Source organism: Dissoconium aciculare, assembly GCF_010015565.1.
Source record: "Dissoconium aciculare CBS 342.82 unplaced genomic scaffold K489scaffold_3, whole genome shotgun sequence".
NCBI lineage: Eukaryota > Fungi > Ascomycota > Dothideomycetes > Mycosphaerellales > Dissoconiaceae > Dissoconium > Dissoconium aciculare.
This window is the reverse complement of record NW_022984953.1, coordinates 729,557-755,423: the sequence shown is the minus strand read 5'-3', so window position 1 is coordinate 755,423 and position 25,867 is coordinate 729,557. Positions and strand designations below refer to the sequence as shown.

Genomic DNA, 25,867 nt, shown 5'->3' with positions numbered 1-25,867 from the left:
CGGGCGGGCATGAGTGGATGTCTCCGACGATGTTGCCTTTGGTGTCGCGCTCGGCGCCCGGTCAAGCGTGGTGTATGCGTGCGCGCGCGAGTGGGAATATCTATGATCGGCCGAGAGTCTCCGCGCGCTTGTCCTCGAGCTTCTGGTAGTACAAGTCGCGGTGACGGACGTTGGGAATGTGGAAGCCTGGAGGGAGCGTCATCGTTAGTATTCTTGAGTCACCGCGCGGGAGTGTGGATGATGGTTTGAACGGGGGGTCGAGAGAGATCCTGTGGGAGGAAAGTCTCGTTTGTTGCCCGGTGGATTTGTGCCGTGTTTTTGCGTTCGGTCGAGGAGGTGTTGTCTTGGCTTTACGTACCGTACCACCAGAGGTATCCAGCAGCAGTTCCGAGACCTGGTGAGCACCGTCAGCACAATCTCTCTTGTTGATTCTCCTCTCTTTCCTCTCAGCCAATCTTCCACCCGCGTCCTGTCATTCTTTATTTCGGTCATCCTCGGCACATTTGCCCATCGCCCATGCAGCTGTTTTCGCTGATCTCAAGCTGTTCCACCGCCTCTCTCCTCTCTTTTCCATTTGCTCCCTAGACCGCTGATTCCTATCCCGCATGACCGATGGTGATGACGACGACACGTACCGAAAGCAACGGAAAGATCGAGGACGAGACCCCGTCGGAGCATCTATACGCAAGGAAAATCGATGTCAGCCTCTGTGTTCTCTCTGCCAGATATCATTCGTTTTAATAACTCTCTCTTCTTGTGCGGAAATCCCAACCTGCCCAAGGCAATGCCTCCCTCCGGCAGCGCGCATTCACGCCCGGTCATGACATCTTCCGCACATCACCGGATAGGGGAGCGAACTTTCAGTGGTGATGAAGCTAGACGAGGAGAATGAGACGTACGCCAGTGATTGGTTTGACCATGTTGAGAGGCTTGGGGTGTGGAGTTGTGTTGGTGAAGGTGTTGTTTTTTCTCCGAGCGATTGGCTATCTCGTGAGGTCAACGGGAATGGTGAAGCTGTCTCCCAGCTTTGCCGAACGGGAGCCAGCGAGCGAGCGAAAAGCCTTGGCGCGTGTTTTGCAGGGCGGAACATGTCGGATTGGAGTGTGATACGGTCTTCCGTAGAAGACTGGCCGTGCTGCTGAGTAAGGATCATCTAGGGTTACCCGTGGTAGGGAAGTTGCCCGAGGACGATCGTGAACATGGCGAAGTGTGAATTCCCAAGAGACGGACATCGTATCGTACGGTACTGCGCTCTCTTATAGCACAGTACTCTCTTATAGCACAGTACTCTCTTATAGCACAGTACTCTCTTACAGCACTGTATTCTCTTATAGTACTGTATTCTATCTAGCGGCGACAACATCCCATCATAAGTCATTCCCAACAGCACCTAGTATGACCGTTCGACCGCATCGCGGTGATCCTGACGTACTGTAGACACTTGACGACTATTGCACAGACAGCGATCAGGGATGGATTACTGCTCAGCTTCTTCCCATTTCGATGGCAACCTTGGAATCCATGGATGGCTTCTTGATGCTACGTGCAGCGGGATGGATCTCCGAACGGCGGACAGCTGCATAGCCCAATCCCATCAGGGCATGTACGGTCCTTACCTATGTAAACACCTAGGGAGACAATGAATGTCCATGACAAGCCCTGCCCATGTTCTTCCTTGGACAGGCAGAATTGGGCGGGCGTGTTCACGGTACTTATTTTCATCACCACTATACCACACACTGCAGAATTGATGGCGGGGAAAGTGTCTCCATCGCGGGCCGCGGGCCCGTCGCGCCAAAACTTGTCGTCAGTCTGTCCTGCATTGGTTTGGTGAATCTGTGTTGGAAATCGCAAACCGAACTTTACAACTGCATCCATAATAAGAGACCCGTCTCCGTTCACATTCCCTTCCTCGCATAAACACATTCGCGCACCACCCGGATCACAAAGAACTACATATCGTCGCAGTCTTAGCAACACATTCGCATATCCAATATTCACATATCCGATATTCGCACATGACATCCCATCGTTGAACGACAGCTTGCTGGTTTTCTCGCATATGGCACAACTCCTGTCACATATGCGGCCATGCAAACCCTCGACATTCCTTTCACCTCTTATGTCAAATTCATATTCCTCCTCGGTGCAGCCAGCTGGTAGGTTAGCGCAGCGGGCACTGCATAGCAGCTTAAGGCGACAACCTGCTAACAATTATGCATTCACAGGCTCTTCTATCGTGCCTATCAGGTTCTAAATAAACCCGTCGACGAGCTCGCCGGCTTGCTTGGTCTGGACATTCCGCCAACACCTCTCATTGATCTCGCCGACATCCGAGCCGATGGCGCAATCATCCATTGGTCCTTACCGGACCAGCAGAAACACAAAAACAGCCTCAAATTCGAGATCCATCTCAACGGGACAGTCATACAGACCATCTCGGTGCAAGAGTCGGCCGTCACCATCACCGGGTTATTGCCGGGTTCTTCCTACATTGTACGTGTGGGATTGGTGAACAGCTCAGATTTCGGGTCGAAGAGCGCGCCCATTCGCTTTCAGACCAAGCCGCCTACCTCCGGCGATTACTTTATCTCGGCTACGTCTGAGCCCGGCGACGGAGATCAGGATGCAGCGTCCCAGCCCATCCCGCGAGCGCTGCCTTATCGCGGGTTGAAGAACATACCAATTGCTTCACCAGAAGAGCAGACGTCTGCCCGAGAATTGGGCGCGAATGCACGACGATCGACAATCGGCGCAAGGAGGGTCTCACCAGCTTTGAACGTCATCGAACGGCAGGATAAGGCTGCAGCGGAGGATGAGGAAGGGGAGACGATTCAACAGTTGACAGAGAGGTTGGACGAGATCCGGCGCGAGATCGAGGACGCGGAACGCTGCGCCAACGACGACGAAGAGGATGAGGTGCGCCAAAAGGAGGAGCTGTTGGAGGAGCGAGATCGACTCAAGGCGGAGGTCATGGAGCGGGACAAAGCGAGCAAAGGCCTGAGAAAGGAGTTGGGCATACTCGAGCGACAGAACACCACCGCGCAGAACGAGCGCATCAAACAGGACAAGATTTTGCAACAGAAGAAACAAGAAAGGCAGAAGTTGGTGGATGATGCGATCCAGTGGGAGCGTGATGCTCAAGAAATGCAGCAGGATGTGGAGCGACTGAGGCGGGAAAAGCAGGATTACATCGCAAAGGCCAAAGAGCAACGAGAGAGCTTGGTGAAGAAGCAAGCCACTGAGCTTGCCTCGATCAAAGCGCTTGAGGAGCAACTCAAAGCCAAGACCCTCGAAGTCAAGAAATTAGAGAGGGAAGTGAAAGAGGCCAGCCCACAAGGAGCCGATGCGGAGCTGTACCTCGCGCAACAACAGCAGCAAGATGCAGAGGACAGACGGCAATGGGATCTGCACTATGGCGCCTTACAGCACGAATATGCGGTGGCGGCTCAGAAGGAACAACAAGCGAAACATATCCACGAAGAGCAGGTTAGGATACTGCAAGGCTTACGAGCACGGAGGAGACAAGAGGATCTTGCACAGTATTCGTCTCCGCCTGCATCTCTGCCTCGTCGCACCGATAGTCAACGGAGCCGGCGCGGACAGAGTGGGCAGAACGGACAGAGCGCCACCGAAAGCCCACGCACAACGCTCTATCAGACAACCTCCAGCTCTTTTGGCCCTAGCTTAACCAGTACAGCTTCAGTGTTTGGACCTTCAGGATCGATGATGCATATTGGGAATGGCATGGGCAGCGGACTTGCAAGCTCCGAAGTTTTGATCTCCGAAGCGGACCGACAACGTTTGACTGGCGGCGCCATGTTGAGCCCGGGCGCAGGTGCCGAACTTCTCCCCGCCGATCTCTTCATGGACGGTGACAGCCGGAGCTCGTATGTCCAGCCCTTACCTGGTCTGGGCGCGATCCCCAACGCGATTCCCGGCCTGGGTGAGATTCCTGCTCAGACGACGCCAGACCAAACCAACGCCGGTCCCGTCAGTCCCATCTCCGAGACAGGTCGGTCGCAAAGCGTCTTCGCCAGTCCGCAAGCCAGCCAACAGAATTTACATCTGGGGTCTCCCGAGAACATCATCGACGCCGACCGGCGATCGATCCGATCAACACGCTCCAACCGTGCGACCAGCGGCGGTGCCACGGGCAGTCGCTTCAGCGGCATGTTCGGCATCATGTCGAGGTCGAAGGCGGTCTCCGCCGAGGAAGGCCTCGCTCTGGGGAAAGTGCAGAGCCATTCGATGCCACGCCATGATCAAGGACTTCCTGGCCTCGACCTCTCGAGTCGCAAACGCAATAGTAGTATTTCTGCCTCGGTGATGAGTGGGGGATCTTCCTCGCTAGCCAACGAGGCCTTCGATGCACAATCCGACGATGCATTGCCTCGGAGCCGGCGGCCATTTGCATTCTTCCACAAGGAGAAGGGTTGGCCTAGTTCTTTCGGTCATCCGCGGAACGAGCCGACCACCCGACCAGTTTCAACGCATTCCATCGACTTGCCTCGGCCCTCTCTCGACGGCGGAAATCGCTGGATGGTTGACCCCTGGCCAAGCAACGATGCCAGCGGCAGCGGGAATCGCAGCAGCCCTCTCGCATTCGGCACGACGAGCTGGAACCCCCCGGCTTCGCAGCAGAGTCGCGTATACGGGTCTCGGCTGCCGTCTCGTCGACCTTCGGCTCAGTACGGTGTCCACGGGCCTCCACCAGTTGGCATCCCCGAGGCGGACGATTTCTCAGATGTTTCGGATGCCGACCCGGAGGCTTATCTGGCGCCCATCGGCACGAGACCGACACCGAGTCCACGGAAACCATCAAATCCTGATGAGCCGGCGTCAAGTCCTGCTGCCAGCGCCGCTCAAACGGCTGCCGCCTCTGCCGCAGCCGTTGACCCGACGAAGCTCAATCCCGCCGCCAAAGACTTCAAGAGTTTCTTCTCCAGCATCAAACTCCGCGACAAAGACAAGGACAAATCCAAAGAACCCTCCTCCTCCTCCTCCGTCGTCGGCACCCCGGCCCTGGACGGCATCGACACCAACGACTCACCCCCGGCCAGCCGCAAATCCCGAGAAACCCGCGACGGCGCCCACCTCTCCCTCACGACCACCCTCGAGTCCAACGCGCTCGAATCCGGCCGCCAGTCCCCGATCCTCTTCGCCCTCACGCCCTCGCAGACCAACACCTCCGAGGCCATCGCGCCGTCCCCGCTCCTCAGCCCCAGCGTCGGCGGCAGCTCGCTCGGCAAGGAGACGTTCATGCAGAAGCTCTCGCGCAAATCCAGCTCCGGCAAGTTCGCCCTGCCGACCTTCAAACGCAGCGGCGGCGGGGAGAAATCCTCCTCTTCCAACAACGTGCTGCTCACGCCCACCACGCCCACCGTCCCGAGCGTCGGCGGCGCCACCGACGACGACACCGACGACGCCATGTCCGCCAGCGTCGGCAGCCTGCGCGAACGCGACTCGCGGGAATTCGGCGCGTCGACGTCATCGCAGCAGCAGCAGCAGAGGCACAGCGGGCGCGGATGGGGCCATGTCCTCAAACTCGGCAGCGGCGGTGGCGGTGGCAGTGCGGCAGGGAGCTCGATCGGTGCGGGGGAGAGGATGGGGAGGAGGAAGGGAGGTCAGACGCCGAGCCTGAGCAGCATGAGTCTGAGGAGCGGCGGGACGGGGACGACGGAGGAAGGCGGGAATGGGACGGTCGGTGAGGAGTGAGCGTCGTTGGAATTGTTTTTAGTCCCCCTGGACTAAAGGGAGCTGGAGTTTGAGGCATCGGAAAATGGAAAGTCTTTCTGATCGACATTTCGGTCCCCCGCCCCCTTTTTTTCTTTTCTTCTGCTGCAAAGGGTGATATCGGCGAGATTCAATGGTGATCAGGTTGTGGACTTGGCCGGATTGAAACGCGTACACAGCGTGATCAGTCATGTACTCGGCTCCGCTGCGTGCGGCGGGTGTGGTTCTATTCGACGAGGTCAGAATTCCCGTCGACGAGCCTGTAGACAGTGTAACTACGCCCACCATCTATGAACAGTACAGCACCGGACGAGCCATTCCGACCGCCCGCCCGCCCCACGACAAAATTCCACGTCAGTGTTTGACGTTTCCACACTATACTGTCCGTACCTTCTCAATCGTCGGGCGAGCATTGTGGTTTCAACCAGCCATCGGCGTTTCGGAAATGAGATCACTCGCCGAATTCTCCCGTCCGATCCCACAGGTCGCGGTATACTTTACTCGCTCGTGACGCCCCCGATGGATGTTCGGGCGGGGCTGAGAATCCGGCTCGGCGACGGACGCCGGGAGCATTTCCAGCGGCTCACTGACTGGCTGACTGGCTGCGCTGGACCGGCGTCGGTCGGCCGATCTCACACGGGGAATGCTCGCCGATCCGACGGACGCGCGCAAAGTCGACTTGAACACGTTCCCTGCTGTCTCTCGCAGCGTTGCAAGTATGGGGAGCTTCCTGCCCAGGCCAGAGTTTCGCTCTTCTCTTTATTACTAAACTTTTCCCTTTGACGATTTCGGGGCGACAATTTGCAAACGGAACCGAGTTCATCTTGGTATCGTCCCTTACGCCAATACGATCGGGCTGATTTTGTTGCCGCAACCAATATGCCTCTGCTCTCTTTGCCGCTCGAGCTCCAACAGCATGTCGCAGGCTGTCTTGAGCCATCAAGCCTTCGAAATTTCAGCTTGACGAGCATTGCTTGCCACGAAGCCTCTCTCCCGGCCATTTTTGAGAGAATTTGTATCACGGTCCATGATCCTGAAAGCCTACAACGCCATGTCAATGCACTTCGCGAGGCTCTCTCGGATACGAACTCTTTCTCCTGCGTTCGACAAATCACCATCAAAGGGGCTTTGAGACTCGCGGGCAAGGAGACCGAACGTTGGCCCTTGCAGTCGCCTTGGTCGTTTGCCCTTGGCGTTACAAATTCACTCCTGGATGAGGTCCCAATCTGTCATGACGGCATGTATGTAGTCTCCGATGAAAATGTGATCGAGGCATTGTCTGATGAAGACGTGGCCTGGCTTCCTTTAGTCAACCTGCTCGAAGCCGAAGTTTCACTCGAAGATCTCGTCTTTGACTGCCGGAGTCAATTTCCGCCCAGTCTGCTGAGAATTCTCCACGCGCGGCACCCTCGGTGCAGGCTTCACCTAACATTCAAGTTCCGGACGTTGCTTTCGTCCACTCCTAACGCTTACGAGATGGAGCTCGCTACATCCCCGTGTCTTTCTACGATAAAGGCTATTTGTTCTCAACGCGATAGCGATGGTACCGACGATTTCAACCTAGAGGCTCTGATAGAGCTCGTAGCCGGTCTTGCCCCTAATTTAAGTAAGGTCGTTGTCTTGAACCTCTTCCCAGGTGGCTCTATGAGGTCAAATCGACCTCGAAATTCGTGGCAAGGCCTCCCGGGGTTTACTCCTAGGGGAAGAGGATCGTTGAAGTCTCTATCGCTCAAAGGCCACACGCAGTTAAAGACTCCTCAAGTGCTACAGGACTGGGCCAGACATGTCGACTTTACTTGTTTACGGCATCTCACTCTTGGCGGAGCTCTGGACTTGCGAGGATCTGGGCTCAGTGGCGACACTATGCAATGGATCGTCCAGACTCAGTCATTTCCTCTACTCAAATCACTCTGCGTGCAACTTACACGCGATAACGCTCAGGTAGAACGGCCTCTTTACCGAGAGCAGGCAATCACGTTTTTTCGGTCTTTCGAATCTCTTGAGCAACTATCTATCGACGGGCCTATTGACTTCCAAATCAAAGATGCTGCTCTTGCTCATCATGGAAAGACGCTTAAGAAACTTAGTCTGCATCCTTTCGAACAAATACCATATCCCCCCCACAGAGACGACAAACAGGATCTACCTTTTCACTTTACTAAGGATTGTATTTTGCAGCTCCAAGCTCAGTGTCCGATACTAGAAGAGCTTACAATCCTAGTTAAACGCAACATGTCCAAAGAGGCCGATCTGTATAGATGCTTCGGCGGGATGAGAAACTTGCGAGCCCTCTCTCTTATACTAGATTGCTCAAATTGGCGGGTGACTCGAGATCCTACGTATAAGCCGGATTTCGATGAGCAAGATCGAGAGCCCGTAGAAGCCGAAACGGGTTCGTGGCTAAAGAGGGGCGAATTAAAGGCAACCCTCATCAATTGTGCCGTAGACGAAGCACTAGCCTGCTCAATCTGGAAGACCATCAGCCAGAACAAAACCGGCAAGCCGCTGGAGCGACTCAAACTGTGGCCGACCGGAGCGTTCGAATACGGCACGGGCCAAAGCCTACCAACGACCTTCATCTTCATAGAGCTCAATTTGACTCGATCCTGGTCATTCGAGCGGGATCCGCGGGACGACACAGAAGACTTCACAGTCACGGAATTGCAGCGAGAAAGACGACTGGCCCTCGAGGAACAATTCGACATATTCTTTTCCGGCCACCGCCAGGATCACGGGGTTTGGGAAGTTTTCCATTCCATCTGGCCCCCTCGAGCAGGCAGTAAGGATTTTCGAGATGATTGGTCGAGTTTCCCTCTTGGTTAGAAGAGGCCGCGGGTGTCAGACTCCCACGCAAGAGCTGGTCTTCTTTGTCATTTGACCAACACCGTGCTTCTGATCAGAACATCATACATAGTAAACCCGATCCGCTGTCTCGACGAGGCAGCAGGGCCACAGTGTTTGTACCAGCCTCAATCGATAGAATGCAATGTAATCCCTCAAGTATCCTGGCAGGTTCATACGTGGAAGCCCTACGCCTCATATGAAAATGTCCACCCAGTAACTTGCTCTAAGGTACACCACTGTGCCAGATGGCGGCGGAGAAGGTCAGTTCAGGCGATGTGGTCGGCCAAAGGAGACCGAGACGGGTGCTCGGGTGCAAGATTCGATAGCAAGGCCGCTGGCGGAATGCCGCTGCTCGTGTGTCTGAGATCGAAGGGACACGACCAGCGCATACGGATATCGATGTCCGTGAGAGCGAGAGCGATGGCAACATCCAGGCCGTGAGGCGTGAAGCGGGAGCGTCGAGAAGTTATGCAAACCCGCGCGCACGGGAAGGCCCGTCGGGGAGATTACAGACAGGACTGTACTGTATCCAGCACAGTGGCCGCACGCGTCTCTCGTTGTCTCTGTCTCTCTCTCTGTCTCTCTCCCTCTCGCCTGGCTTTTTGGGTTGGATTGCCACGTTGGTCCCTGTTTCGTCGCCGCCGCCGCCGCCGCCCGCCCGCCCGCCTCACCTAATTAGTCCAGTCCAGTACTGCACTGCACTGCACTGTAAACCCCGTCGCCAAGCAAGCAAGCAAGCAAGCAAGAAGAGCGTCGTCGAGTCCGACCATCCTGCGGCCTGGTTGTTGGAATTCACATCTCTCATTCTTCTCTTGTTTCTTTCTTGCACGACCACCTTCACCACCCTCACCACCACCACCGCCGCCACCGCCTTGGTTTCTCTTGTCGCGGCTCGAGTGGTCCACCTGTGTCCCGCTGGTCTTCCGTGTGACAGTCGGTCTGATCGACCCGCTTTTTTCTCATCGTCCACGTTCAGCAATTGCCGCGAGCGGTAGATTTGCTTCCTTCACCACCGCCGAGCACTGCGTGCGCCATCCACGAACTCCATCTCCGCATCCCCCAACCAGAGTCGTATGAAGCCGCGTTGATCTCGCATCGCCTCATACGCCGTCTGCCACCTTCCCGTTCCACCTCGTCGGATACCTTTGAGGACAGCCGGTCTGCAGGTCACTCCATCGACAGCCACCGCGCCAGTGTACATCAACCTTCCCAACCAGAACCGCCCATCCCTCGCCCTCATCTGGCTGTAATCGCTTCGGGAGATAATCCCATTCTACCTCGCACAAGACTACCTTCGCCGCCGCCGACATGTCGAACATCATCGGCAACCGTAATAGCACGCCTGAGGCGTCGACCCTCACGGGCTCCACCCTCCGCCCGCCCACTTCTCGCACGCTCGGGTCTGGTCACCACCTGCGTGCGTCCGCCGACATGGGCGCCTTCTCTGCGTCCTCGAGTCTCGCCAACCGCGGCATCCGTCCCTCGTCGGAGGTCTACTTCAATCAGTTCCAGCAGGGCACGAACGCGGGCAATCCTGAGGATGCCGCGGAAAAAGCAGCGCAGCAGTGGATCGCCGATATCGATCAGTACGAGACAACCCTGGAAGAGATGGCCGCTGCCACCCTCGACCAGGACTTCAAGGACGAGCTGAGCGCGATCGAGCAGTGGTTCCGTGTGCTCAGCGAGCCTGAGCGCACCGCCGCCCTCTACGCGCTCCTGCAGCAGACCACCCAGGTCCAAATTCGCTTCTTCATTCAGGTCCTTCAACAGATGGCCAAGAGCCATCCCATGTCCTCTGTCCTCTCACCTGCAGGTTTTGGTGAGAAGGACACCATGTCCTCACGTATGAACGATGCCATGAACAAACTCAACGTCGAGGGGTCCCGCGGGTCCTTCGGCTTCGGGAACAAACCACCACCATCGCCGGGCGGCGCCAAGCGCATGTCCGGCCTGGATCCGACCACCATCAAGTCGATGTTCCCCGACGCGGCCAACGCGATCGAGGACCAGAAAGCCGAGTTCCAGAAGACCACCGGGAACGCTCCTCCCAAGTCCAACCGGAACAGCACGATCGGCGACCGCAACTCTTACGCCGCCACCCTGGAGGACGATTCGAAGAAGAACGGATCCTCTGGCATCCCGGCCGGGCCGTGGAGGAATGCAGGGCCGGCGTCGACTACGGAGAATCAACCCCCCATCGGTCGGCCCAAGTCCTCGTCCAGCCAGCAGCCCCAAGGCGGGTCGGCTCCGATGGGGCAATTCGGGCTGGGTCAGCCGCCACAATCTGCTGGGCTCCGTGGCACGCGGCCTTTCCCGTTGACGAGCGACAACAACATCTCCAGCCAGACGGCGAGCGACCACAACAACCTCAACACCTACGGCGGCATGCCTCTGATGACCCCGTTCCCGCCCGGCGCCAGCTGGGCTTCCATGACCAACACGCCCATGGTGCCGACCTTCAACCACCACGCTCAGGCCGCCAGCCAGGCCGACATGATCGCCAACGCCACCGCCATGAAGCTCGCCGCGCTCAGCACCGTCAACAACCGCATCCAGCTCGACGACGTGCGCAAGTACCGACGCGCGAGGTCCCAGGAGGGCGGGGCGGGCTCCGGTCAGCCCATGTCGCCCGCCGGCCTGCCGCACAACAACATCCTCATGACCAACGAGCACGGCCAGATCCTCACCCCCGAGCAGGCCGCCCTCCTCCAGCAGCAGCAGATCGCCGCCTTGCAGGGTCGACGCAGCCGCCCCGCCAGCCCGGGCATCGCCATCACGGGGCCCGTGGGCGGGATGCAACCCCACTTCATGCACCAGAACAACGGCTTCCTGACGGCGCTGAACGGCAACCAGCACTCTGCCGCCCTCGCCGGCCTCAACGCCGGCCTGGCGGGCATGAACCTCGGCGGCTACCCCAACGGCGCCGTCGGCCTCGGCGGCTTCGGCTCCCCGGGGGCCGTGGGCGGGCCCGGCCTCGCCGCCGCCAACAACCTCGCCAACGAGGGCTACCTGTCCGACGCGTCGGAGATCCTGCGGGGCCGCTCGCCGCGCGGCCGCCGCGGCAGCTCGAAGCCCCCGGAGGACCCCACCGACCTGGCCCTGCTCCAGGACATCCCCAACTGGCTGCGCACCCTCCGCCTGCACAAGTACACCGACCAGCTCAAGGACGTGCCGTGGAAGGAGCTCGTGCAGCTGGACGAGGCCGGCCTCGAGGGCAAGGGCGTCGCGGCCAAGGGCGCCCGGAGCAAGCTGCTGAAGGTATGATCATCCCGTCGAACCCATCCCCCCTCCCCTCTCCCTCTCCCGCATTTCACCGACACCCCTTCGTTTCCGCGATCAGTTGCTGATGACACTTTTTTCTTTTTCTCCTCCAGGTTTTCGAACAGGTCCGCGAAGCGCAGGCGGAAGGTCGACTGTGAGAAACCCCCCGGCGAGGCTCGGCAATGCCTCTTGCGAAGTGTCCCCCCTTTTGGTCGACCGGTCGATCACACACGTGCGGGGGACGAGTGACGCGGAGGAAGGAGGGGAGGGGTCTAATGTAACGAAAGAACCATGTGGATGGTGATGTGAACATGAAAAGAGAACGGACAACGGAAATTTCACGAGATGGTCCCTTTTTCCGCCCGATCGGAGTGTATCGTATCGCATCGTGCCCAGGTGAATCGAGCGGTGATGCAGCCCGGCGGGCTGGGGCCGAACCGTGCTTGTAGGATCGAACAGGAACAGTCCTCGGCTGCAAAGTAGTAGACACACTGGTACGACATCCATAGGCGACGACGACGACGACGAATTGTCGCCTTGAGTGACAGTGACAATATGTGACAGTATGTGACAATGACAATATGTTTTCTACGCCGTCGACATGGAAACGTTTTCGCCAACAGGCATGCGGGGAAAAAACCACGCTCACCGTGATCGGAGACACTCGAAAAAAGAAATAAAAAATTGGAGGGGGCGTGGAAAATGACATCGTGTCTTCCCTCGGATCTATCTTTTCTACGAATCGACATATACACTCCTCCGTCAATGCCCATGCACGTCCACCTTCTCGATCAGATCGCCCCCTATCCTGACCATCTCCGCCAACATGGCCGATTTGTTGATCGCCGCCTGCGCCTCGCCCTCCTCCTCCCCACCACCGTCATCCTCCGTCCCAGCACCAGCAGCAGCGGCAGGAGGGCCCGCGAGGGGGATCGTCGAATACGCCAGATTGACCTTCCAGCCTCGCCGCGCCGTCTGCGGCCTCCAGAGGCCCGCGAGGGCGAACCTCCCGGCGCCGACGGCGGCGTCGCCGCCGCGGAAGAAGACCACCGCGGAGCCGAAGACTTCTTCCAGTTCGAGCAGGAGATCGCGCGCGGGGTCGTGGCCGAGCGAGTCCGTGTCGTCCAGCGCCGCGAGTTCGAGGTTCTTGAACCCCGCGCCGCCCGAGGCCGGTCCCGCGTTCGCGTCGCCGCCGCCGCAGGCTCGGCGGTCGAGGTGCAGCGCGAAGTCGAAGTCGGCGAGGGGCGAGGAGAAGAGGGAGGGGAGGGCGAGGGCGAGTTGTTGCGAGGAGATCTCGGCGCAGGCGGCTTTGGCGAGGGCGGTCATGCGGGCGGCGACGACGGTGGCGGGTCGGCCGTCGCTGTAGGTGTTGCCGTCGGGGTCGAGGTTGGTGGCGACGAAGAGGGCGATGCGGTTCAGGGACGGGTCGAGCTTGCGCCAGGCTTCGAAGCGGGTGGTGATGCTTTGGACCGTCGCGGGCTGGAGTTCGTTGGTGTCGCTGAGGTCCACGACGAGCGGGTCGAGGCGCCAGTCCCAGCGGGAGATCCATGAGAGGGTGCGGAGGAAAGCGGACTGTACGCTGGTGGGCGCTTGGTATGGCCAGGGTCGCGTGAAGGTGTGGGCGACGAGGAGTTCGATGATCTCCTCCGCGATGTGGTGCGTCAGCAGATGTGACGCGAACCATCTTTTGGTCAAGCGTATGGCACCACTGAGGGCAGCATGTCGAGTGCAGAGGCGCACGATGGCTTGGGTGTGGGCTGGGACTTTGATGTTGTCTCGCTTATACTTGGCAAGGCCAGTGGCCGCAATCTCCCGGGTCTTTGGATCCGACGATTTGTCCTTGAGTTGGTGCTGGAACAAGGTTTGTTCGCGGTCGTGGTGGATCCGAAGTCGGAAAGTGGTCACCTGGTCATAGGTGATGTCAAGGAATCCCTGGTTCAACACTTCCTGGCCTTCGTTCTCCAACCCAACGCGACTTGTCAGTGAATCAACGCCGCTGTTGAGGGAATCTTGTAGCTTCAGCAGAAAAGCGATTTTGGTCCTTTGAATAGCGACGAGATCATCTGGCCATCGTGCCGAGCCCTCGAATTGCAGAACAATGTCTGCAGGCCGCATACGCTGTGCTATCTTGTTCGATGCTGGAAACTCGACCGACGCGTATCGGAGCTGAGAATCGGCGGGAGCTATCTCCCTGATCGAAAGAGGAAGATCGTCAATCGATCGGATGTCGTGTTCCAGCCGCTTGAAGCTCTCCATGACGGGCGCAAAACTAGATATGTCAGTGCCACCTCTGAGATATTTGGCAAAACTGTGGCCCAAAACTACAATTGCATTCGCCGCCTCCGGGCTGATATGACGATGGAGCAGGTGACGGACGATTTGCTCGACGATGGGCACTCCTGCGCTTGGGGACGACCAGACTAAACTTTCAAGGATGCTACCATCCTTGAAACGACGAAGCTCAGCCTTCTCGCCCCAGAAGTCCCGAAATGCAGCGGCTTCAGCTTTGTGCTCTGCTGACGGTCCGTGATCAACGATTCGGTCTACAGTGCTCTGGTTGACGATGACACCGATGGTGACTTGTGCTGTCCGAGCGACTTGTGGCCGTGAAGATCCCAAAGTCCAAGAACCGGATGCGCTTGTCGTGATGCTGAGCTGGTTCACACGGTCGCCCAGGCCCTGTATGAGAATTTTGTTGAGCTTCTCAAATGATTTGCGTTCGTCGGCTGCGCGATCAGGACCAAGCAGTGACTCGAGCGGTAGCTGCAAGACATGATCGAACCTCAGCAAAGGTTCTTGTATCCGCTGAATAAAGGTCGCCTCGAATCCATCATGGATCTGGTCTCCGAGGACCATGAGGGTCGTCTTTGCTTCATACCGCAGTAACTTATATGACCATTGTTGCATCTTGTACAACAAATTGTGTGCGTGCTCTCCGTCCCACACAACAGGAGAATTATGCAAAGATTTCGGTGTCTCATTCGTAAGACCAATTATCAACGGTTGTTTTGAGAAGTCTTTCACAACGAATAGCTGAAGCAGAGCTTTGAATAACTGGTAGCTGCTGTAGCCATTGCTGAGAAGCGGTTTGTTGTTGGGACCACCGCCTTGGAGACATAAAGCCAACATTGCGGCCCACTCAAAATTACCGAACCCGCCATTGCTGACCGATGAGCCGAATCCACGCTGACGAAGCCATGTCGCACCTAGCAGACAAGTGTCTGTGAAATCCTCGCAATTCTTCTTAGCTGTGTGTACGAGCTTCAGCATCGACGTCATGAGCATGTCGGCGCGCAAAGAAGAATTGTAGAATGGTGTGGGCAAAGCGGCGGTGACAGAAGTATTTTCCGTCGAAGTGTCGAGGCTTCGAATGCAGTTTCGCTGGAGTCCAAGCTTTTCCGATGCAAATTGGTCCTGAGCAACACAAGGGATGATATTGATCTGCCATCTCAACGCAGGGGCCTGATCAGACGAAGCAGGATCTAGAGGAGAGACCACTAGAATTGGTTTGAGGCTATCGTCCCGGAACAGCTTGAATCGTAACTGGTAGTCTTGCTTATGAGAAGCCTTCAGAGCATTTGCGATGCAAGCTAAATAATAAGCACGCTTGTAGAAATACCGGTAGTTGAGGAAGTCCTTCTCCTCGAACACGCCAGCAGGTATCGTCACGATCATGTCAACCTCGATGCCATCTGTCGACCTCGGCGTTGTCTTCAAGGCGAAGCTACCAACAATGTTGATATTGACGGGCTTTTCGTACGTGAATTTGTATTTGGCATCTTTTGGCGGACGTGGGTCTGGGAAAGGTATCGCGACTTTGTGCTTTAACAATCCACGTTCTGCCTCTTCCAACGCCATTGACTTAGTGCTAGGTATCTGCTCGATCGTGTTTTTGAGCGCATGCAACGCTTTTTCAGCGGCCTTCTGGAGCTTCCCGGATTTCGGACGGATTTGGCCAAGGAGCTCATCAACTTGCATTCTGAAAGCATTGCTCTTGAACGTTCCACTCGCCAACATATTCTGTTCCATGGATGAGGAAGGCTTTTTCGTCCGGCTTTGTGCAGGCTTGCTATGCGCCATCTCGCCATTGGCGGCTTTGGTCTTTGTCGCAGTGACCGGCGCGCTTCCAGTTCCTGACTTTCCACTGCCACGGCTGTCTCCGAGCTCTTTCTGTCTCACATCTCCATTTGTTGCGCGTGCTCGTGATGCCCCATAAGAAGGTGTTTCTTCCTCGTCGCTAAACGACGCAAACGAATCATTGTCGCGGTCGTCGGCGTCACTCGAAGGCGTGTGAGCGATCTTGCGTCGCTTGACATTCGGGTGCGCCATGTTGAAAGGTGTTGCGATGACCTGGCGATCCCAAATTGTGCCTCTCAATCACGAATGTGAAATGCACAAAAACTTTCCAGACCGGCTCGTCAAGCCCTACCTCATGCCGCCGCACTTTGTGGCTGCCACATGGCGAAAAAAGTCAATCCGTCTTTAGTGGCAACCAATTCGCTTGCAGGGTCCACATCGCGAGTGGAAGATTCGACGGGAACCGAGCGAGCGAGATCGGTCCAGTCATCGGATCCTCACGGGAAAACATGGTCGTTCTGATATTCTGCAACAAATACTAAATACTCTTCGCGATCGAATCTGTTGCGTCCACCATAGTCGGATCGTTCTTGTCTTGTATGCATATTGTTCACACAGCCTACTGTTGATCTCGGTCACAACGTCGTACACTCATGGTTTCCGCTTTCAACGATACCTTGGGTGAGAGCATCCCCGCTCATACGCCACACGTGAGTTTGGTGAAAATGGTCTCGACCTGCTATTATTGACCAAGACGTCAGGCAGTCAGCGTATCGCTGCCAACATGGCAAGCCAACGTAGGTTACGAAGAGGGGCAGGAATGGGTGGTTAGCAAGATGCAGACTGGGTACCCTCGGTCAGTGTATTTCATTTCCAAATATTCGACACGCAACTAATGTGAAAGAAGATTCTTCATTCATAAATCCATTCAAAAGCTGGCAGATGGCATCATAGCTGCATATGGCGACCCCGCTGCGGACAAGGCTCTCCTGCTCCCAACGAATGCTTGCGCAATGCGGTGCAAGGATTTCATACATCGGGAGAATCCAACGGTGGATCAATGTCAGATTCGCATCGTCAATTTGGTCCCTCAACCCGAGCTCGCAGCCCTCAGACCAATCGATGAAGTTCTGCCGCACATCTCTGCCGTTCTCTTCCCAGCTGAACTCTGGCCATCTGCAAAAGCTTTCTGGCAGCACACCGGAGAAGGCGTACAAAGTCGAAGGGCCGAGTTCTGTCAGCGCGCCTTTGACGACAAGTTCCTGGTCGATCAGTCGACCGTTGCACCGCTGGCACCTAAATTGGCGAAAGGTCCTCGAAGATATCAACGGACTTTATCAGTAGATTTCAACGGCACAAATGGCTGCAATGGGCACGCAACCGAACAACAACCCCAGGTCAACGGAAATGGCATTCAGGATCTGGCACAATTCGTAGAAGAGCGATTCGGCCGCAATCTCAATACAAGGTTCGCCGCCCAGGCTAAGCTGGCGGTCCGAAGACGCATCGCAGGATCCTTGACCGAGAATTCCGAGCTTCCGGAATCTCTCAATGCGCCTGTCGATACTGAGCGTCAGCGGAATGTCCCGGAATTCTCAATAGATGATGTGTACCTTTACCCGTGCGGAATGAATGCCATCTTCAACGCACATCGAATACTGATGGCGGCGCGAGGCCCCCTGAAAAGCGTCATGTACGGCTTTCCTTACGTAGACAGTCTCAAGGTTCTTGAGAAGTTCGGCCCCGGTGCACTCTTCTACGGCCACGGCGACTCAAACGATCTCGATGATCTTGAACGGCGATTAAAAGCTGGGGAGCGATTCCTGCTCCTCTTCTGTGAATTTCCCGGAAATCCGCTGCTCAAAAGCCCCGACCTGCAACGGATCCGCACCCTCGCCGACACGTATGACTTCGCCGTGGTGATCGACGAAACCATCGGCAACTTTCTCAACGTCAACGTCCTCCCATATGCCGACATCGTCGTCAGCAGCCTCACCAAGATCTTCAGCGGCGACAGCAACGTCATGGGCGGGACGCTGATCCTCAATCCACGGGCGCCCGCCGCGAGCTATGCGGCGCTCAAGCGGGTCCTGGCGACGGAATACGAGGACAACCAGTTCGAAGAGGATGCGGTGTACCTCGAGCGCAACAGCCGCGACTTCGTGGCGCGCATCGCGCGGGCGAACGCGAACGCTCTCGCCATCGTCGACGTCTTGCGCGCGGCCTGCCCGAGCAAAGTCAAGCAAGTCTACTATCCCCGCGACTCACCGACGCGAGCCTTCTACGACCATTGCCGCTTGCCAAACGGAGGCTACGGCGGCCTTGCCAGCGCGACATTCCATTCCGTCGAGGACGCCGCACTGTTCTACGATCACCTTGAGACGAGCAAAGGGCCGAGTTTGGGGACGAATTTCACGCTGGCATCACCTTTTGTGCTACTGGCGCATTACGGAGAGTTGGAGTGGGCTGCGCAGTATGGATGCGAGCAGGCGCTGGTGAGATTCAGCGTGGGTCTGGAGGATTCGGAGACTCTGGTGAAGATATTTCAGGAGGCATTGGCGGCGGTGCCGGAGCGGTAAATACTTAGTTGATGATGAGATGATATGAATCATGGGCTGTATGCTGCAACAGATGAAGTGCGGAGCACGTGAGGAACGCGTTGATGCGAGCACGGATTGATTCCGATACGATGATCGTCATTCAGATTCCTATTCTGTAGATTCCTTTGTGAAGCTATTTGTGACTCGCCCACGGATTCGCGCAGTGCAATCGTGAGCAAGACGTCAATTGAACTATGCCAGAGGTCATGAGCTATTTGTGCTCCAACCATCGTCTTTCATACTTTGTGCTGGAGTTGCAGTGCCGGAGACAGATTTTCGCGAATCGCTTCTGATCATGCACATGCCAAGCTGTTGAGTGATGAGAAAAGAAAAGTCGTGCCGTGTGACAGGTGCACGCGAGATCGTCAAAGCTTGCCGCATCTGTGACCTCCTCCGTCGATCCTCGCCGCGGATTCACATACTGAGCCGAAAACACGCATGCAGGCTTATCGCCATTTATACCAGGTGGCTGCAATTTCGTGGACTACTGCCCAATAGGTGGCCAGCCTGTTGTACATGCATAACGGTGTCTGCAGCGACGGGAAGAATCCCGAGTGTCGACCAATTGAGCTATCCTTCTTCACTCGAGAGCATTTGAAAACTACCTCAAGTACTTCATTCTCCTCAGAAACATAGACTGCAGATCAACTGATCGGGGGACGCGTTCCATGCGGGCATGGTGTGATGTGCTCTCCTTCCGCGTGTTGTTGTCCTGCGCTCAGTGGAAACACGACACACAGTATCTAGCCCATGGGCCCAAGCCAAAACCTTCAAGGCAGGGCGAATGAGGTTCTGCGGGATGTGTTCTCGCTCTGCGTACATGCCCGATATCCAGAGGAGGGCTTTTGCTGTGCTGTCCGTATGGTCTGGTCTGTATGATCTGGGTTCGTACAAAGGCCCATACGAGGCCGAGAACGTGTCGTTGCCTTAGCCCGCACAGAGGGTTGGGTGAGACTGCATGGCTGGCGCCTTTCGCTGGGCTAGTGATATGGAGTACGAGGGATGGGTGAGGGCGTGGGAGGATTCATCAGACCTGGAGCCACTGCCCTCCAGTCTAGTATGACCAGTCGGGGCATGTCTAGATCTCGAGATTGGGATCTTCCGTTCTCTGCACGGCTCTCTCATCGGATGAATATTTGCAGGATCGTAGATTTGGCTTTCGAGTGTAGGCAATTTCTCGAAGAAATGGCTTGGGCCTGGAAGCAGAACCGCGAGACTGTGGAGAAGCAAAGCGTGTGGACATGCGAGTCGTGTTGGCTACCTCCTTCTCGACCATATCTGCCACATTGTGATGATCATGCATGTTCACGATATCCTCAACCGAGGCAAAATATACGATATCGAATATCTGGTAGATTAGATATTACTGTATTACAAGATTGCGAGCGGGAGCAATTTGACTAATTTAGAAGAAGTAGAAGTGACAAGGACTTGGGTATGATAGTGAAAGATAGTCGCCCAAATCAGAGATAACAAGAATCTCCCTTGACGGTGGATTCATCATACAAGCGTGTCGCCCGGCTGCGTAGTTGACGAGCAGTATTGTCCTGTACCACAATCGCAATCATGAGTCAGACCAACCGCGATTGGTGGCACAGGTGGCTCTCTTTGGCGCCGTCGGCCGCAATCGGGGCGCAGTTGAAGGGAACGCTGATGATGAGATGAGGGAGTTTCTCACCTGTGGACCCTGGATGACCGCCGCGCAACAAGGAGGGAAGAGAGTTCAGACGACGACAATCGGCGACAATGGCACGCAAACGCCCTGGAATTTCGGCGGCACCCTTGGTCTGCTGACGATTGTCCGCCATCATCATCATCATAGTCCGCCTCCGCCTCCTCATCATCGTTCCCGCGGTCTCACCAATGGTCTCATTATCACGATCGTCATCAGCTTCTCGGCGTCGATTGGCAGTCGGAGTCGGCGCGGCTTCATGCCGACCGTTTGGCCTGCAGTCCACCACCGTCATTGTCGGACGGAACACGCGAGGACTGTATGTATGATCTGTAGTCCACGACAACGGCGATCCGACGGGTCGATTCGATGAGCATCCGCGCATGCGCATCTGTCTCAGAACAGAGAGCATGGGAGCGTGGCAGGCAGGACGGATGTGAGTCCTGCACAGCTATCCATCTGGGAACTCATCCACCCAACTCCTCTCCCACTCGATGTTCCCGCGCTTGTAGCAGATTCTGGTGGCAACTCGTACCATCAATGCGCCGGCGCCTGAGCCTGAGCTTGAGCCTGAGCCTGAGCCTGGACAGGTCACTGGTTTGTGCGGCTAGGAGGGCTGGGCCAACACATCACGCTTCCCTGGGCGCGAACTGGAAACCACAGTGTGCTGTCGGATCCCTCGGGCGCATACGGGACAATAGTCCGGGTCTATGGTCGTGCTCCGTCTCATCTCATCTCATCATATCTTTACCGTGTCAGGTGCTGGCTTTTTGCTCCCTTTCTCGGGATGTGCGCCCGTTTCGCCATGGAGCTACAGTACATGCCGCCCGATATTCTCCCTCCTCTGATGGTGGTGGTGGTTGCGCTGGGGCGGCGATTCCCTTGCCGGTCCGCCCGTCGTGCAGCGGCGCGGAATGGATGCAGCTGGGTTCCTGCACCATAGTCACTTGACACCTGGATTTCTCCAGCACATCACACGAACTCAAGCCCAGTGCGAAGTTTATTCCCAGTAGAGGGAGCTTTAGCATGATGAAGTGACAAACCCCCTCCAGGCACTACTAATCACCTAATGAAACGGGGAAGCCTCCATTGCCGCCGCATCCGTTCGCCGAGGGCATCCACCGATGATGAGAAATACAGCATCTCATGGCGCCGAACGGAATTACACCTGGACACACCGTTATGCCGTATCCCAGCAGGCCATCGCGCGAATCATTTCAATAACAGCGTAGACGTCGGCGGGTCGATAGTAAGTTCTGGTGAGGGAACACACAGCACGGTCGTTTCGCATTCGAACGCGCAGAATCGGCATGCTGAACAGGAAGTGTCTTGCACAGCATGGTGGTGAGGCTCGTCATCAATGGTGATATCTTTCAGGCATGACGACTGGGATGCTTTCCAGAACCTCGTCCTCGTGACAATCGAGCCCAATCACTCAACAGAGCAAGGAACTTTGCACCTGTACTATCTAGGTATGTAGCATCCTGATACGTACGTGCATTGAGCAGTGGCATTATCGGAGAGGTGCGGTGTGGATGTGTCGGTGTCTGTCGGTGCAGAAGCTCCACGATTGCTATACGGCTTTCCGCCATCCTCGCTCGTTCTACCTGAACTGAACACAGGTAAACTGATGAATGTGAGGGTGTGAGGATGTGAGTGTGTATGTGCAGTGCATTAGTCGTTGGGGTGGGTGCATGCACTGTGATTCCTGTGCCCTGACTGCTCGCGTGTCCGGGGCACAATCCAGGTCTATTCTGTGGTGTTCCGTTCAGGTGGACGGTCCATTCCCTTGATAAATGGGTCCAGTATGAATGATGGGGGCCCGGTCATACGTTCATCATAGACTTCCTAGGTATCCTCGTCAGAAGCGTCACACGACGCCACTATTGCGCTTGCCTCGTCCCCTACCCTTCTTCGTCCCTGCCTGACACACCACCGCTCTCTCTCCTACGTGCACACACACACAGACACACCTAGGTACACACACACACCTACCAACCTACCTACTGACCAATCTATACAACACACACACACATGCCGTAGCTAGAATAGTCCCAAGCCCGCTGCCCGTATCGTTTGTTCATAACTCCGCCCAATCACTACTACCACCTATATAGCCTTTCTCTGTACCCACCGCCTACGGTCCTCGTGCTCTTCCCGGCCTCAACTCGTCCAAGGTTTCGCATCGTCTCCTCCCAACGCCATCACAGTGGTCGCCGATCTCTGTGCCACTCACCATCGTGTTATATACCACGGCCGCCATCGCTTCTGTCCGCCGACTTCCACCGCTTTCTCCCCACGATCCTACTTTGTCTCCCACCCGCAACAGAACAATCGTCCTCTCCATCAACCTTGCGGATTGAACAAACTGCTCACACGACCCTCACTGAAATTCGGAATCTACTACCTTGACTCGAAACCGTCCTTGACCGCCATCACCACGCAGCGCTCGATATCCTAGCCACTCATCAGTCAGACACCTTCTCGGCAAACCGAAATCTCAGCCAACATGTCGTCCAACGAAATTTCTGATATTGTCGCTGCTACGAGATCCCGCTCCTCCTCCGCCTCTGAATCTGAGACGGAAGCGAAGATGCAGATTTTCATCAAGCCAATCACTGGCGAGAGTGAGTATCTGCTCGTGCTGCGGGCGTGAAAGAAGAGTCTAGTCACTGACATTACCAGCCTTCTCACTCAGCATTCCTGCCTCGACTCCCATCGGAACGCTTCGTACTCTTCTGGCGCTTCGCACCAACACACCCGAGAAGACCCTCCGCATCCTCCATGACAGCAAACAGCTCTCGACGCTCAGCGAGACCCTCGAGTCATATAAGGTCACGGCCGGCAGCACACTTCAAATGGCGCTTCCGCCGCCAGCGCCCGCCTCCACCTCCAAGCGTCCGCGATGCAACTTCAAGGATTGCCGAGATGCCGCCCAACGCATAGTCGGTGACTGTGGGTTCTGCGCGGGAAAATTCTGCCCCAAACACCGCATGCTTGAGGCCCACATGTGCCCCAAGCTTGCTGCATGCAAGGCGGAAGAGAAGGAGCGGAACCGGGAGAAGCTCGAAAGCGAGCGCACATACGCCATCCGTGGACTATGAAGACCCTTGACATGGCCATCTGCCTGGGGTCTGCACGTAAACACAATCGGTTGGTTGATTGCGCAAACTCAATCGAATCTACGAAAGACACCGACGGAATTGCGTTCTACATGTTCCCGAGCTGATGCGCGCATTTCACTGGGAATTCGAGTATGCGATCGTGAGGGATAGTTCACTCCCTGTCACTCGCATTTGGGCCAAATTGCTTCGCGATATTCGATGCCTCGACCATCGCCAACGTCTCGCAACACATATTTACGACTTCACGATGCTCAGCACGCATCCTCACCCTGCCTATCCAGGCCAACATTCCTCTTTTTGCGCTGTATATCCAGCGGTTAGCATGCGGGATTTCCTTTCTCTGTCTGAGCGCCATCTTCATTTTGAGCGCGGCGTTTTTTGGGAACATTGGCATGTATTATGGCCCACGCAAGCTGACGTGCGATTACCATCAGGGAAACCTGTACTCGTCCGACACGTCTGTTTGCCTCTCGCCTGTATGACGAGATATGTACGCAATTGTAGTAACGACTTTAACCTGATCAACGTCCCACCCACAGCCTTTTTGCCTGTTCCGTGAAATCGCTTGGCCGGATGTCCATCTCCCAGCATAACTCGGTCGAGAGACTCGAACGGGTTATATGATTTCTGGAGGTTTCACATCAGTACACCGGGATTAATCGGCATTGCGCCCGTTCAGCATTGTTCAAGTGCAAGCAAGTCGCTCGCAGGCTCTGGAGCGCGGGCTTTCCGTGAATGTGAAGTATCCGAGGCTACATCACAGCCGCGACCTACGGGCGACCCTTTCAGCATCATCACTGCCAGGTCTCATGACGTGCGCAAATGTCGGCGACCTCCGAGCAATCCTCGTCGACGTCGAGACCAGCCCTCATGAACGGGTCGAAGAAGCCGCCGGAGACGGCTGACGAACAATCAAAACACTCTCTGCTTCTCACCACGATCGTCGGCCTTGCAATTGAATGTCGCGTGACTCACCTTATCATTGTTGACCGGATGGCGGGCCGTTTGTCCATGAACTCATGAAGACCCTTGAATTCGGCATGCGCTTAGGGTTGCTATCGATTGGCCCCGAGACGACCGACGGCCACAGACGACGATGACATATTGCCGTCACACACGCGCGAGGAAAGATCTCGTCCCGGAACATATCCGGCATGAAGAGTTCATCGCAGGGGAACCATCCCGATGAGAGAGTCTGGACTGCGATCTGCTTGTTCTCCGGGTTGTACTCTTTCCATGATCTTGCCCTCTGACGGACGTGGTAGAGGAAGTGCCCCGTTCTGCGGTCGACACGTCGGCAAGAGCGTTCCCGGAAATTCAAACGATACACCGGTCGGATCTGAAGCATGATTGACATCCCTCGTGGCCGTGAGAAGGTATGAAGTTGATCAGACCTTTCCAGAAGAAAAAAGATCGTCATCAGCCGACAGTTCTCCTGTGACTTCATGTTGAGTTGGCCGTTTTCGCAAAGCGGCGAAGAGGCCATCTGATTGGGAAGCCCGATGCATTCGGGGGCAATGGGTCATCACATCAAGGCGTCTTGATGTACCCGGTGAATATGGAGTCCATGGATACAGATGATGTGGGACCTCTCAGCAGCTCTGATCCCTGATGAACTTGCGTTCGCGCGATTCGATGTCATGAAAAGAGGCTTCTGGCATACAACGAGCCGATTTTTCTCCAAATGCGATGTTGCGAATGAAGGAAGTAAACGTTTTTGATACAATGACAGCCGCGATCAGAGCAGATGAGAAGACATCGAACTGCTCAAATTTACAAAAAGGACGTTCTTCAGTAGCCAGTCTGCCCGACGGAAAGCGGACATAGCCTGTCGTTGACCAGTTCTCAACTATGATAAAGGCAGAGAAACAGGAAAATCAGACTATTAATTGTTGATGAGTTCCTCCAATTGCCAAAGGCAAGCTATCAGAATGAAGGATTCGCGGTCACCAAAAAGTCTGGACTCAACGGCTTCTCTCATGCACAGGGTCCATCTTTATGGGATACGAGTGAGAGCGACGATAGAGTCAAATGTTCTCATGATGGGGTCCGAGCACAAAGATCGTTACGAAGGGACGATGACTCACCAGAAACCCTGTCCGCAGATTCAGTCGCTCAAATACTGCGGATCGATCTGGGACGTCGTTTCGATGTCCGATATACCGTGAAGCATCTCATCCATCTCGATAGAGCTCTATAATAGCCAGGTCGTCATGAAACTCCCCGGCTCATTGCACGATCCAACCAGGGGCAATCACGTCAAATATTCTCCACAAACCATAAAGCGCTGGTACTCCTCCTTCAAAGACGATCGTTGGGAAAGCCATGCCATGATGCTTTCGTCCTCACAATGCCTGGACACGTCATCAATATCTCCAAGACGGAGTGATCCTCTCACGGCGTCAGCAGCCAAGCATGCGGTAGGAGTACGGGCCTGGAGGGTAGCAACATGCGGTTGCAGTACTGGACCTGACGGGTCATCTTCGGGGTATGGTTCTGCTGTTGTACAACATATCTTGGCTGCAGGAGGTGTGCAAGGGTGATCGTTTTCG

General features: G+C 55.8%; 10 protein-coding genes across 10 annotated transcripts; 7 read left to right on the top strand and 3 right to left on the bottom strand.

The window, feature by feature from the left end:
• Positions 1-56: 56 nt before the first annotated feature.
• K489DRAFT_377595 (cytochrome-c oxidase, subunit VIIa) lies at positions 57-974 on the bottom strand. Its single transcript, XM_033604190.1, has 4 exons — positions 900-974; positions 636-678; positions 359-394; positions 57-186 (listed from the first exon to the last, which is right to left on the bottom strand). Exons 1-4 carry the CDS (start codon positions 918-920, stop codon positions 101-103), a joined length of 186 nt encoding a protein of 61 aa, XP_033462093.1. The 5' UTR covers positions 921-974; the 3' UTR covers positions 57-100.
• K489DRAFT_377594 (uncharacterized protein) lies at positions 900-1,196 on the top strand. Its single transcript, XM_033604189.1, has one exon. The coding sequence runs from the start codon at positions 919-921 to the stop codon at positions 1,105-1,107; it is 189 nt and encodes a 62-aa protein (XP_033462092.1). The 5' UTR covers positions 900-918; the 3' UTR covers positions 1,108-1,196.
• Positions 1,197-2,091: 895 nt separating this feature from the next.
• Positions 2,092-5,718, top strand: K489DRAFT_407762 (uncharacterized protein; the record flags this gene model as incomplete). Its single annotated transcript, XM_033607402.1, has 2 exons — positions 2,092-2,159; positions 2,229-5,718. The coding sequence occupies 2 exons, from the start codon at positions 2,092-2,094 to the stop codon at positions 5,716-5,718; spliced, it is 3,558 nt and encodes a 1,185-aa protein (XP_033462091.1).
• Positions 5,719-6,615: 897 nt separating this feature from the next.
• Positions 6,616-8,559, top strand: K489DRAFT_314252 (uncharacterized protein; the record flags this gene model as incomplete). Its single annotated transcript, XM_033600997.1, has 1 exon — positions 6,616-8,559. The coding sequence occupies one exon, from the start codon at positions 6,616-6,618 to the stop codon at positions 8,557-8,559; it is 1,944 nt and encodes a 647-aa protein (XP_033462090.1).
• Positions 8,560-9,888: 1,329 nt separating this feature from the next.
• Positions 9,889-11,999, top strand: K489DRAFT_314720 (uncharacterized protein; the record flags this gene model as incomplete). The annotated part of the gene is made up of 3 exons (XM_033601038.1): positions 9,889-11,505; positions 11,584-11,838; positions 11,955-11,999. The coding sequence occupies 3 exons, from the start codon at positions 9,889-9,891 to the stop codon at positions 11,997-11,999; spliced, it is 1,917 nt and encodes a 638-aa protein (XP_033462089.1).
• Positions 12,000-12,493: 494 nt separating this feature from the next.
• K489DRAFT_377591 (Nrap protein) lies at positions 12,494-16,223 on the bottom strand. The gene has a single exon (XM_033604188.1). The coding sequence runs from the start codon at positions 16,168-16,170 to the stop codon at positions 12,604-12,606; it is 3,567 nt and encodes a 1,188-aa protein (XP_033462088.1). The 5' UTR covers positions 16,171-16,223; the 3' UTR covers positions 12,494-12,603.
• A 218-nt stretch (positions 16,224-16,441) lies between these two features.
• K489DRAFT_352191 (PLP-dependent transferase) lies at positions 16,442-18,497 on the top strand (the record flags this gene model as incomplete). Its single annotated transcript, XM_033602465.1, has 3 exons — positions 16,442-16,628; positions 16,680-16,774; positions 16,823-18,497. Exons 1-3 carry the CDS (start codon positions 16,572-16,574, stop codon positions 18,495-18,497), a joined length of 1,827 nt encoding a protein of 608 aa, XP_033462087.1. The 5' UTR covers positions 16,442-16,571.
• Positions 18,498-19,890: 1,393 nt separating this feature from the next.
• On the bottom strand, positions 19,891-20,629 carry K489DRAFT_377589 (uncharacterized protein). Its single transcript, XM_033604187.1, has one exon. It carries the CDS (start codon positions 20,600-20,602, stop codon positions 20,090-20,092), a length of 513 nt encoding a protein of 170 aa, XP_033462086.1. The 5' UTR covers positions 20,603-20,629; the 3' UTR covers positions 19,891-20,089.
• A 2,070-nt stretch (positions 20,630-22,699) lies between these two features.
• K489DRAFT_314429 (uncharacterized protein) lies at positions 22,700-23,294 on the top strand (the record flags this gene model as incomplete). Its single annotated transcript, XM_033601009.1, has 2 exons — positions 22,700-22,817; positions 22,876-23,294. The coding sequence occupies 2 exons, from the start codon at positions 22,700-22,702 to the stop codon at positions 23,292-23,294; spliced, it is 537 nt and encodes a 178-aa protein (XP_033462085.1).
• On the top strand, positions 23,278-24,084 carry K489DRAFT_147749 (uncharacterized protein). The gene has a single exon (XM_033599195.1). The coding sequence runs from the start codon at positions 23,419-23,421 to the stop codon at positions 23,872-23,874; it is 456 nt and encodes a 151-aa protein (XP_033462084.1). The 5' UTR covers positions 23,278-23,418; the 3' UTR covers positions 23,875-24,084.
• The last annotated feature ends 1,783 nt before the right edge of the window (positions 24,085-25,867 follow it).

What these genes read in the sequence shown, in the direction of transcription:
- K489DRAFT_377589 (XM_033604187.1), bottom strand. Translation starts at nt 20,602, where the DNA reads ATGCTCTCTGTTCTGAGACAGATGCGCATGCGCGGATGCTCATCGAAT.
- K489DRAFT_147749 (XM_033599195.1), top strand. Translation starts at nt 23,419, where the DNA reads ATGCGCGCATTTCACTGGGAATTCGAGTATGCGATCGTGAGGGATAGT.
- K489DRAFT_377594 (XM_033604189.1), top strand. Translation starts at nt 919, where the DNA reads ATGTTGAGAGGCTTGGGGTGTGGAGTTGTGTTGGTGAAGGTGTTGTTT.
- K489DRAFT_377591 (XM_033604188.1), bottom strand. Translation starts at nt 16,170, where the DNA reads ATGGCGCACCCGAATGTCAAGCGACGCAAGATCGCTCACACGCCTTCG.
- K489DRAFT_377595 (XM_033604190.1), bottom strand. Translation starts at nt 920, where the DNA reads ATGGTCAAACCAATCACTGGC. An exon ending in TGGTCAAACCAATCACTGGC is followed by an intron (nt 679 to 899) that starts GTACGTCTCATT and finishes CCTTGCGTATAG; the next exon opens with ATGCTCCGACGGGGTCTCGT. An exon ending in TGGATACCTCTGGTGGTACG is followed by an intron (nt 187 to 358) that starts GTACGTAAAGCC and finishes CGCTCCCTCCAG; the next exon opens with GCTTCCACATTCCCAACGTC.